Source organism: Ranitomeya variabilis, chromosome 4 (genome assembly GCF_051348905.1).
Source record: "Ranitomeya variabilis isolate aRanVar5 chromosome 4, aRanVar5.hap1, whole genome shotgun sequence".
Lineage (NCBI taxonomy): Eukaryota > Metazoa > Chordata > Amphibia > Anura > Dendrobatidae > Ranitomeya > Ranitomeya variabilis.
This window is the reverse complement of record NC_135235.1, coordinates 358336336-358349575: the sequence shown is the minus strand read 5'-3', so window position 1 is coordinate 358349575 and position 13240 is coordinate 358336336. Positions and strand designations below refer to the sequence as shown.

The window sequence follows — 13240 nt, the reverse complement described above, 5'->3', positions numbered from 1 at the left end:
ATTTGGCACAACATGGGCAGCAGATGCAGTTTTTCAATGCATCCGCTGCCCATTGTAAAGTCCCGGGAGGAGGGGGCGGAGTTCTGGCCGTGCATGCGCGGTAGGAAATGGCGGACCCAATGTACGAAAAAATGTTCCCTTGAATGTTTTTTCATGCCGACGGTCCACCAAAACACGACACATCCAGTGCACGACGGACGCGACGTATGGCCATACGTTGCAATTCGTTGGCAATACAAGTCTATGGGGTAAAAACACATCCTGCGGGCACATTTGCAGGATCCATTTTTTCCCCAAAATGTACCAGAACACTAATACACAGAAACACATCAGCTGAAAAACAACATAGGAGAAATATTTACAAAAATACCGCCATATCGAGCTTCTCATTGAGACCTAATGGGCCCGTGGTGTCAGTGCGTAAGATCCACCTTCCTTCGCTCCTTAATAACAATCTATGAAGATTCACACCGCGTGGTGGCAGCACTACCCGCTCCAAGCCAGCAAACCGAAGTACGCCAGTGTCGCCCGCATGGACGTGCCTGATAAGGTTAATCAACCGTGGGGCTCCTTTGCCAATGCAGATGGAGTTAAAATGCTCCCTTACTCTGATAAATAGCGGACGGATGGTCTTGCCCAAATAGAAAAAGCCGCACGGACAGGTAATCATATACACTACATGTGTAGTTCTACAGGAGATAAAGTGTCGTACCTCATGATGGACCGATCCAATTTTTAAACTATTCCCTGTAATATGAAACGAGCAAAAATTACAATGCCCGCATTTATGATTCCCTGCCGGTGCGCTAGATTGAAGCCAATTCCTCTGTTCACCAGTATAGCAATTATGGACTAATAAATCTTTCACATTTTTACCGCGCCGACATGCAAACAGGGGAGCCTTGTCCGCTATCTCTTTCGGGTCCGCTTCTTTTCCCAAAATGTACCAGTTTTTCCTGACAATGGACCTAATATAACTGTCCATAGGACCAAATTTAAAGGAGAAAACAAATTTCCTGTTCCTTCCCCCTTTTTTTTAGAAAAACCATCATCCTTAAAAGCTTCTACTCTTTTCAATGCTTGATCTAATAAGGTACGGGGATACCCATGTTTTACAAATCTATTAAACAATTATTGAGATTGTGCTATAAAAGCCCTGGAACTGCTATTCGTTCTCCTGACTCTTAAAAACTGACTATAAGGAAGAGCCCATTTTGTGTAATGCGGGTGGGCGCTGTTGTAGTGTAGTAAGGAGTTTGACGCCGAGGGTTTACAAAACACTTCTGTGTGGATCTCACCTTCCTGAACAGTTAATTTCACATCCAAAAATTCCAAGGTATCACCTCCAAATTGGGACGTGAATTTCATATTCATGGTGTTAGTACGGTCCAGGAAATCTACAAATTGAAAAAAGGCCTCCTGGGGACAGTCCCACACCACAAAGATGTCATCCACGTACCTTAGAAAAAGTTTTATATGTTTGAGAAAAGGATTACTCATAGAATAAATGAACTTATCCTCGAAAACTGCCAGAAAAAGGTTAGCAAGGGTACATGCTCCCGGCGTGCCCATGGCAGTACCCTCTATCTGTGCGTACCAGGTGTTATCAAATTTTAAGGCATTATGCTTCAAAATGAAGGTGAGACCCTCACAGATGAAGTCTATAGTGTTCATGTCGGTTGGAGTATTGACAAGTATATCTCTAAAAGCACCCACTCCCATATCATGTGGAATCCTCGTATATAAACTCTCCATGTCTATAGAGGTCAAATTAAAGCTGTCTTGCCACTCAAACCTTTTTATTGCTCGCAAGAAATCCTTGGTATCTCTTATAAAAGAGGGAACCTCCCGTAGCAATGGACGTAATAGCCAATCTAAATAACAAGATAATGGCTCCGTAACAGAGCCTATACCCGACACAATCGGGCGGCCTGGTGGGAAGCTAACCGATTTGTGTATCTTGGGTATATGATACCAATAAGGTTTCAAAGGGAACTCAGGTAAGAGTTTTTCGGCTTGTTTTTCTGACATTATACCCAATTCAATTTGCTTTCTAAGGAAGGATTGCAGGATGCCTTTAAATTTATTAGTCGGGTCCAACTTTAAAACAACATATGTATTGCGGTCCGATAGCTGTCTAGGAGACTCTGCTATATAATACTCCTTGCTCAAAATAACTGTATTACCCCCTTTGTCTGCCGCCCGAATTATACAATCAGTCCAGGCTTGTATCTCCTTTAAGGCTGCCAGCTCTGTAGGTTTTAAATTTGGAGGAAATTTCTTATAAATTAGAACTTGCATATCCTTAATAATTTGAGACTCGAAGATATCTATAGGGCTGCCTGGGGTAACCGGAGGCGTGAAGGTGGATTTAACCCCCCCCATGAAAGGTGTATCAGCTGTAACTGCAGTTCAAGAGAATGTGGCAGAAGGCTCAGTGAGACTTAAGGTACCTTCACACGAAGCGACGCTGCAGCGATAGCGACAACGATGCCGATCGCTGCAGCGTCGCTGTTTGATCGCTGGAGAGCTGTCATACAGACCGCTCTCCAGCGACCAACGATGCCGAGGCCCCTGGGTAACCAGGGTAAACATCGGGTTGCTAAGCGCAGGGCCGCGCTTAGTAACCCGATGTTTACCCTGGTTACCAGCGTAAAAGTAAAAAAAACAAACAGTACATGCTCACCTGCGCGTCCCCCAGCGTCTGCTTCCTGACACTGACTGAGCTCCGGCCCTAACAGCAGAGCGGTGACGTCACCGCTCTGCTTTCACTTTCACTTTAGGGCCGGCGCTCAGTCAGTGTCAGGAAGCAGAGGCTGGGGGACGCGCAGGTGAGTATGTACTGTTTGTTTTTTTTACTTTTACGCTGGTAACCAGGGTAAACATTGGGTTACTAAGCGCGGCCCTGCACTTGGTAACCCGATGTTTACCCTGGTTACCAGTGTAAAACATCGCTGGTATCGTTGCTTTTGTTTTCAAACACAACGATACACAGCGATCGGACGACCAAATAAAGTTCTGGACTTTATTCATTGACCAGCGACATCACAGCAGGATCCTGATCGCTGCTGCGTGTCAAACGAAACGATATCGCTAGCGAGGACGCTGCAACGTCACGGATCGCTAGCGATGTCGTTTCGTGTGAAGGTACCTTTAGTAAAAGCTGAACGTCTCTGTCAATATCTGCCCCCGACTCTCCTGTAACAGAGAAACCCAAAGGGCGCACTGTGCATGGGACCTCGGCACGGCATTTTACCACGGGTATCTTTTTACTATTTTCAACTTTAAATTTCTTATAGAGATGTATTTTTCTCACTGCTTTGTAAAGATCTATTTTGAAGTCCACAATATCAAAATTCACTGGTAAGCAATAATTGAGTCCCTTAGACAACACGGAAAAATTAGCCTCCTTCAATACATGATTAGTCAAGTTGATGACTGAGTTTGGTAATGAGTCCGTTATGTTGTAGGTCTCCAAGAAACCTGTTTCCTTTTCCGTTGGTTCCCGTAATTTACTCCCTCTGCCACCCCGGCGCGTTCTGCTTCTAAAGGGACCATGACTGTTGAGGACAGACCACTATTAGAAGAACCACCTACTGCGCCCAGACATTCCTCATTAACACTAGAGTCAGAGTCGGTGGTGAGGTAATCTTTTTTGTTATAATAGCTGTTGTTATTTTTCTTCAGAGAGTTCTTGTTCCTTTGGAACCTCTTTGTTTGTCTCCGGTTCCCTTGTAGATGACCAGATTTATTCCAAGAAAAAACTTTTCCAGATTCAAAGTCCACTTTATCCCGGACAAATTTGTCCCATTTCCTTTGTTTTATTTCAGTTTGCAGATTTACCAAGCGAGTATCCAGTCTTTTCTCAAACGTCAACCACTGCGTGTCCGACAAGCGTGATTTTAGTTCTTCTTTCGGTTTTGCAAGTGCTGTTTTAGTAACTTCATAATTAATTACATTCTGTTGGAGCACCAGAACAAGTAGATCTTGTGAGCATTTTAGAAGAATTTTCTCCCATTCCTTAATGAACTGAGGATTATCTTTGTACTGCGACAATTCCTTCCAAACTCTAAGTCTTCGGGGTACTCTCCCACACTCCGTATATGACTTCACAGAGTTATTTGTCCAGAACAAATTAACTTCTCTTTCTGCAATGTTGAAAAGCTTGTGCTCTAAAGTTTTCGTGCTCCTTGATACTATTTCATCATGTATTTCACATTCTGAAAAATACGAATCCACGTTCTCCCGTCCTGCTAACAGCCCACAGGATAAAGGCAAGGCATCAGACTCCATACTGAAGGAGAGAGTAGCTGGTGAATAATCACCAATAGACAATCTCAGCTAGTGGGTTAAATTGACAGGGCAGCGTGCACAAATGTGAAACAAGTCCTATGCAGTATCCAAAAGAAGAAAAAATCGGCACCGCTGAAACTCAGGGTCAGTACCTCCACCGCTTAATGTCGCTGCTGTTGCCAAAAATGCCTAAACAATCAAGACCCTCGGGTGCTATGATCCAGAGATAATGTGAAATCCAATGAAAGAAAAAATAGGAATGCAGTCACCGGTCTGTTGAAGCAAAAAAAATCCTTTTATTGGGACATGTGCAGGAGACGACAGGGAGAACGTGGACAAAACAGGACGACAATCGTTTCGCGCTGCTGCGCTTCTACGGGTCCTAATAGCAATAGGAAATAGGGAGGCACCTTTTATGTGCTAGGAAGCACACAGTCCTCCCACCTGAATGCATGATGGTACAAAATATCCACCCACCAGACTGTGAATAAATATTAAGTGCTAATAACATGAATATAATACATTAAAAACAAATGTACCAGAACACTAATACACAGAAACACATCAGCTGAAAAACAACATAGGAGAAATATTTACAAAAATACCGCCATATCGAGCTTCTCATTGAGACCTAATGGGCCCGTGGCGTCAGTGCGTAAGATCCACCTTCCTTCGCTCCTTAATAGCAATCTATGAAGATTCCCACCGCGTGGTGGCAGCACTACCCGCTCCATGCCAGCAAACCGAAATATGCCAGTGTCGCCCGCATGGACGTGCCTGACATGTTTAATCAACCGTGGGGCTCCTTTGCCAGTGCGGATGGAGTTAAAATGCTCCCTTACTCTGATAAATAGCAGACGGATGGTCTTGCCCAAATAGAAAAAGCCGCACGGACAGGTAATCATATACACTACCTGTGTAGTTCTAAAGGAGATAAAGTGTCGTACCTCATGATGGACCGATCCAATTTTTAATCTATTCCTTGTAATATGAAACGAGCAAAAATTACAATGCCCGCATTTATGATTCCCTGCCGGTGCGCTAGATTGTAGCCAATTCCTCTGTTCACCAGTATAGCAATTATGGACTAATAAATCTTTCACATTTTTACCGCGCCGACATGCAAACAGGGGAGCCTTGTCCACCATCTCTTTTAGGTCCGCATCTTTTCCCAAAATGTACCAGTTTTTCCTGACAATGGACCTAATATAACTGTCCATAGGACCAAATTTAAAGTAGAAAACAAATTTCCTGTCCCTTCCCCCTTTTTTTTTTGAGAAAAACCATCATCCTTAAAAGCTTCTACTCTTTTCAATGCTTGATCTAATAAGGTACGGGGATACCCACGTTCATCAAATCTATTAAACAATTCTTGAGATTGTGCTATAAAACCCCTGAGCCACTGAATGCCCGCTCTCCTATTTGCAGAATACCACTCAGACTACAAAGGGAGAGAGTAAAACAGTGCGGCAATAATTTATTGAACTGCCAACAAACAATAATTTATAGAACAGTCCCAGCAAATACACAAGATGATGCAAATTACAGAGTCTCACCCTTCCGCTGGTTCACCAGAATTAGAGCAGCTACAACTTCTGGGCTTCCACAGCCTACTACCCCCACCAGTGGCACCCTGTGTTTGGCAGGCACCCACAGAAAGGAGGTAACGAAAAGCTTAGGATGCTGACAGTCCATTGAAGCACGTGGCTAGGTGACCTGAGGGTCCAATCTGGCTTCTCCGAAAATTTCCATATAGCCCGGTGACCGGAGGTTTCCAACCTAGCTTTTCTGAATGTCTCCATGGGGCCAGGTGACCAGAGGATCATTACCTGGCTTCCCCAAACATTTCCATTAGTTCAGTGATGGTCAATGGAGTTGGACCATGGTCCCATAAGCTGGCATCCTGTAGAATGTCAAATTTGTGTTCCCTTTGATGAGGCCATGATGCCTTGGCTGTTGTGTTATAGAGACTCTTCTGCATAATGATATAGGCCCCTACTAATACCAATATCTGTGGTTCAGGACATCATACACAGGTCAGGATGGAAGGTGGGATGAGATTAAACTCATAGTTTGAGTATATAATCATTCTGCATAGTTCATCTTTCACTGTTTTGCAGGTCAACAAGCTACATGGCTGGGTACAATGGGTAATTAATATATTGACAAACATTGATTGTTCAATGACCCTACGTCCCTGTCTTCCAAATATAGCAATACAATAAACTGTAGGTGCTGATATAAGAGGTTAACAATAGCCATTCATCAATAAAATTCAACCTTAAAACTCAAATGACAACAGTTTATGGTTCTTGACCCATTGATGAAAAACATATAAAATCAATAGTCAGCATTCAGGCAATAATCTAGGTCTCCTGGGCTACTAAAAATAGATGTCATAATTAAGATTAAATGCTGTGTTGTTATAATAGGCATATTATAAATGGATCAAAGTTTCTCTGAATCATGACAATAACTCTTTAAGACAAAACTTTCTGCAGAAAAATGACATCCTCTATGTACTGGATAGAATTCATTTCTTACATTTTAAGAGACATTATCATATTTGGCTAGCAAAATGTATTGTTTGATTTAAATAATTATGTCCATTCGTGAAAGAGCACAAAGCATTCTACGTTTTTGATTACTTACGGACACAAGGCATATGAGCAGATCGACTTTGCTGGTATCCTTGGGCACAACGATTGCAAGTCAAACCAGTAACTCCAGTTTTGCATTGACATTGTCCTGTTGTTTGGTTGCACATGGCATTGATTGCTCCAATTGGGTGACATTGGCAGGCTGAAAATGAAATTGTTATTAGTATTTCTTTTATATTTAGGACGTTATACTTTCACCACATCTTCACAATACCAGAAAAATCATGTCTTCACCCATTATATTTTAAATAGTAAACTAGTTTGGCCAAGGATATGTATTACTGAAACATTTTTTTCTCTTGTTTTCGGTATCTTTTGAAGTATTTGCTTGGTTGATCCCTATTGATTTGATATTACCCTTATTTCTATTTACTTACCCTTTTTGCAGCAATTACTGCATCTACTGTAAAAGTTTCCAATATTTGAAATTTTACTGGACTATGAACTGCTCGCACAACATTTCTATAGGACTAAGGTGACGACTTTGACTATTGAAAGCAATAGTTAGCAAATGGGTCCATGTTAGGCAAGAACTCCATTAGTCTTTTCCCAAAATGGAAGAAATGGGATTCCCAAACAGACACGTAAACAAACCCTCTTTGTTGCCAAAAGCGACCAATTAGAGCATAGCTTTCATTTTACCAAAGCAATTTAAAAAATAAATGAGATTCATCATATCCTTCCCTGACAGTATAGTGGTACTATTTTTCAGGGGCTGTCTGGCACATTTAAGCCTGATGAGCAAGCACCCAACACTGGTGCATTTGTAGAGGCCCATCCAGAACCTGTTAACCTACATAAGTTTTATAAAGGCAACGGAGGTAACAGGGTTTGAAATCCATATATCATTAATTGATGAGTTTAGGTGTAGTCACGTTGGGATTGCACACACATATGTAATCCCAGATACGTGATCAAGCTATTAGTAAAGCTGAAGTCCGGTGTTTGTGCTAAACAATTCATATATGGACAAGACCGCAATATTAAGACTGACTAGAGATGAACAAATCTGGCCTCCATTTTGCTGGTTTGTTGAGAGGGTCAGAAAGAGGCTTAAAAAACCCATTATACTCCCCTGTCTTATGCCATCATCTGACTCCTTATGCTGAATCCCACTGCAGTTTATGAGTACTCTTAAAGGAAAGGTGCCGCAATTTTGTTTTTGTATTAAAAATGATTGTTTATATAAACAATTATCTTTAATACAAAATTATTTTTTTTAACCTTAATATCTTTTTTATTATTAATAATTTTTGCAGCCACTGGGCGCCGCCATTTTGCTTTGCAGGAGTGTAAGAGTCCCAGCACAACATTTACACTCTGCATTTACGGCAGCCCTGTGCATAGGACTCAGCAGTCGGGAGCCGACCGCGTTATCTCCTGCTCTGATCTGGCCACGCCCCCTGGGCTGTCTCCACATCACAGCAGAGGCAGGAGGTCGGCGCCATGTTTCTTCAGCCCACAGTGTGTGAGCTCCACTGTGACTGAGAGCTGTGCTGTTGGAGGGGCAGCTCCAGCTGCCTCTCCTTTCACACTGTCAGCAGTCGGCCGTTCCCTGTCCTCTGCTGCCTGGTGCCCTGGCTCAATCTCTAGAATCGCTAGAGAGGGTGAAGTGCTGGGGTCTGATGTCCTCTATCAGGAGCTGCAGAGAGGTAATAAGGGGGGGAGGGGGAGAATCTCTGTGCTGCTCCGACCCGACCCTGCCTCTCACTGCAGCCACTGATCAAGGACATCAGACCGTGTATCTATCACTACACTGTGCTGAGCCATGTATCTAATCCTCTCCTGTATGATAGTCTGCTGTGCCATGTACCTAATCCTCTCCTGTATGATACTGTCTGCTGTGCCCTGTACCTAATCCTCTCCTGTGTGATACTATGCTGAGCCGTGTATCTAATCCTATACTGTGTGATACTGTCTGCTGAGCCATGCATCTAATCCTATACTGTGATACTATGCTGAGCCATGTATCTAATCCTATACTGTGTGATACTGTCTGCTGAGCCATGCATCTAATTTTATACTGTGATACTATGCTGAGCCATGCATCTAATTCTATCCTGTGTGATACTGACTGCTGAGCCGTGTATCTAATCCTCTCCTGTGTGATACTATGCTGAGCTGTGTATCTAATCCTATACTGTGTGATACTGTCTGCTGAGCCATGCATCTAATCCTATACTGTGATACTATGCTGAGCCATGCATCTAATTCTATCCTGTGTGATACTGACTGCTGAGCCGTGTATCTAATCCTCTCCTGTGTGATACTGACTGCTGAGCCGTGTATCTAATCCTCTCCTGTGTGATACTGTCTTCTGAGCTGTGTATCTAATCTTATCCTGTGTGATACTGACTACTGAGCCGTGTATCTAATCCTATCCTGTGATACTGTCTGCTGAGCTGTGTATCTAATCTTATCCTGTGTGATACTGACTGCTGAGCCGTGTATCTAATCCTATCCTGTGATACTGTCTGCTGAGCCGTGTATCTAATCCTATCCTGTGTGATACTGACTGCTGAGCCGTGTATCTAATCCTCTCCTGTGTGATACTGACTGCTGAGCCGTGTATCTAATCCTATCCTGTGATACTGTCTGCTGAGCCGTGTATCTAATCCTATCCTGTGTGATACTGACTGCTGAGCCGTGTATCTAATCCTCTCCTGTGTGATACTGTGCTGAGCCGTGCATCTAATCCTCTCCTGTGTGATACTGACTGCTGAGCCGTGTATCTAATCCTCTCCTGTGTGATACTGACTGCTGAGCCGTGTATCTAATCCTCTCCTGTGTGATACTGACTGCTGAGCCATGTATCTAATCCTATCCTGTGTGATACTGTCTGGTGAACCGTGTATCTAATCCTCTCAGGCACTCCTCTCCCCCCTGCATATCTTTCCCCATTACACACACAACTCAATGCATGCGATAACAGGAGCTGCAGGGGTCATGCTGTATTATGGCATTATGTGAGATCTATATGACGGTATTATGTGATCTGTATGGTGGTGATTATGCTTGATCAGTATTGTGAGAATTATACGGTGGTATTGTGTGTGATCTATATGGTGGTATTATGTGAGAACACTGGCAGTATTATGTGTGATCTATATGGCGGTATGTGAGAACACTGGCGGTATTATGTGTGATCTATATGGTGGTATTATGTGAGAACACTGGCAGTATTATGTGTGATCTATATGGCGGTATGTGAGAACACTGGCGGTATTATGTGTGATCTATATGGTGGTATGTGAGAACACTGGCGGTATTATGTGTGATCTATATGGTGGTATTATGTGAGAACACTGGCGGTATTATGTGTGATCTATATGGTGGTATTATGTGAGAACACTGGCAGTATTATGTGTGATCTATATGGCGGTATGTGAGAACACTGGCGGTATTATGTGTGATCTATATGGTGGTATGTGAGAACTGTATGATGGTATTGTGTGTGATCCATATGGCTGTATTATGTGTGCTCTATATGGTGGTATGTGAGAACTGTATGACAGTATTGTGTGTGATCTATTTGATGGTATTGTGTGTGATCTATATGGCGGTATTATGTGTGAGCTATATGGCAGTATTATGTGAGAACACTATGGCAGTATTATCTTCAGAAAGCGGACCCATTCTATGGTGGTTCTGGCTGAGCACCTGCTCGCGGGTCTGGGGTAATAGAGGGGGCAGCATGACCTCCAGTTAGGTGCAGTCAGGGCTGGTCAGGCTGCTGAAGAGAGGGGTCTCATTTTTATTGTTACTATATGGCTAAATTTCCTTCCCAGCGTCACCCCGTACTTCGCCTGTCGTCTCACTTTCACACATCACCAGGACAGGATGGAGAAGACAGGATCTGAGGAGGGGAATGGGGTCTTAGCATGCAAAGTCTGGATCAGAACAGGCCATCAATCCGCAGAAATGTTTCCTGGATTTCTGTGGAGCAGACGGTCCATCCATGTGTATAAAAGACAGTGCTCTATGTACAATCCCTGGCTGCTCCGCGCACCAAACAGGGGGCCCCCATAGACCAGCACACTGCTCTCCTGAAATACTCTGCGCTGCGGTCACCCTGCTCCCTCCGCCACATATCTCCCAGAATCCTTGCTGGCTGCCATCCTCGGTGACTGTCTACTTGTCAGTGTAAGGCTGCTTTCACACTAGCGTCAGTACGGGCCCGTCGCAGTGCGTCGGGCCGACGTACCGACGCATGCTGTGAAAGAAATGCCCGACGTGGTAGCGGATGTAGTCTTACGACGCTTCCGCTGCCCCATTGTAAGGTCCGGGGAGGAGGGGGCGGAGTTTCGGCTGCGCATGCACGGTCGAAAATGGCGGACTCGACGCACAAAAAAACCGTTACATGTAATTTTTTTTGTGGCGGTGGTCCGCCAAAACACGACTCAACCGTCGCACGGTGGTTGCGACGTGTGGCAATACGTCGCAATGCGTCGGTAATGTTAGTCTATGGGGAAAAAACACATCCTGCAGACAACTTTGCAGGATGTGTTTTGCAGGATGTGTTTTATCTCCTGAACGACGCATTGCGACGTACAGCCAACAACGCTAGTGTGCAAGTAGCCTAAGGCTGCCGTCACACATTCAGTATTTGGTCAGTATTTTACCTCAGTATTTGTAAGCCAAGACCAGGAATGGCTGATAAATGCAGAAGTGGTGGTGCAGATGTGTCTGTTAGGCCGGGGACACACTTAACGTATAAAAAAACGGTCCGTTTTTCACGGCCGAGAATCGCACAAATGTTTCAAAAACAGTGATCCGTGTGCAGTGCGAGGATGCGATTTCCTCGCATCAAATGATCCGTGTGACATCCGTATGGCATCCGTATGCCGAGATTTTCTCGCAAGCTTGCAAAACCGACATCTAATGGATTTATGTGCTCAAATGTTCGGGAAAACATATATACAGTATATATATATATATATATGTCATTGAGACACATATATATATATTCTGTATTTATATTTCATTCAGCGCGATATCTGTGAACAGCCGGTAATTCAATTGCCGGCTTTTCATTTCTCCTGCACAAACCCGACAGGATATGAGACATGGTTTACATGCAGTAAACCATCTCATATCCCCATTTTTTTTGCATATTCCACACTACTAATGTTAGTAGTGTGTATGCAAAATTTCAGCGCTGTAGCTGCTGAAATAAAGGGTTAAATGGCGGAAAAAATTGGCGTGGGCTCCCGCGCAATTTTCTCCGCCAGAGTGGTAAAGCCAGTGACTGAGGGCAGATATTAATAGCCAGGAGAGGGTCCATGGTTATTGGCCCCCCCGTGGCTAAAAACATCTGCCCCCAGCCACCCCAGAAAAGGCACATCTGGAAGATGCGCCTATTCTGGCACTTGGCCACTCTCTTCCCACTCCCTGTAGCGGTGGGCTATGGGGTAATGAAGGGTTAATGCCACCTTGCTATTGGAAGGTGACATTAAGCCAGATTAATAATGGAGAGGCGTCAATTATGTCACCTATCCATTATTAATCCAATTGTTGGAAAGGGTTAAAAAACACACACACACATGATTTAAAAGTAGTTTAATGAAATAAACACAGCGGTTGTTGTAATAATTTATTGTTCTCTCAATCCATCAGGACCACCCTCGCTTGGAAACATAATAAACGCACAAGATACATACCTTCTGGTGAACCGTCTCGTCCCACGATGTAATCCATCTGAAGGGGTTAACTAATATTACAGGCAGGAGCCCTGCTAATGCAGCTGTGCTCCGTGCCTGTAATCCCCGGCGAATGAATGAAATGTAGGTCATTGACCTACATTTCCTTCAGTCGCGGTGATGCGCCCTCTGGTGGATGTTCTCATGAACTGCAGCCTGGGAACTTTTTCCCACGCTCCAGGTCATATGAGGACATCCACCAGGGGGCGCATCACCGCGACTGAAGGAAATGTAGGTCAATGTATGTAAACCATGTCTCATATCCTGTCGGGTTTGTGAAGGAGAAATGCAAAGCCGGCAATTTAATTACCGGCTTTTCTATAGAACACCGCTGCGTATTTCTCGCAATGCACACGCATGGTCCGTGTGGAATCCGATTTTTTCTCGCACCCATAGACTTGCATTGGCGAGTCTCGGCCGAGATACGCTGACAATCGCAGCATGCTGCGAGTTCCCTCAGATCCGAAATACGGTGGAGAAAATATCGGATGATGGGAGCTGAACCATAGGTTAACATTGGGCCGAGTGCTATGCGATTTTTTATCGCATAGCACTCGTCCGTATTACGGTCTAGTGTGACCCCGGCCT

General features: G+C 44.0%; 1 protein-coding gene across 2 annotated transcripts in view; it reads right to left on the bottom strand.

Moving 5' to 3' along the window:
- The window catches only part of LOC143764769 (netrin-1-like), a 555816-nt gene that overhangs the window by 105923 nt on the left and 436653 nt on the right, over positions 1–13240 (bottom strand). For both annotated transcript variants that reach the window (XM_077250713.1, XM_077250714.1), the window contains exon 4: positions 6946–7095. In XM_077250713.1, coding sequence (XP_077106828.1) covers positions 6946–7095 — 150 coding nt within the window. The remainder of the gene's footprint in view (positions 1–6945; positions 7096–13240) is intronic.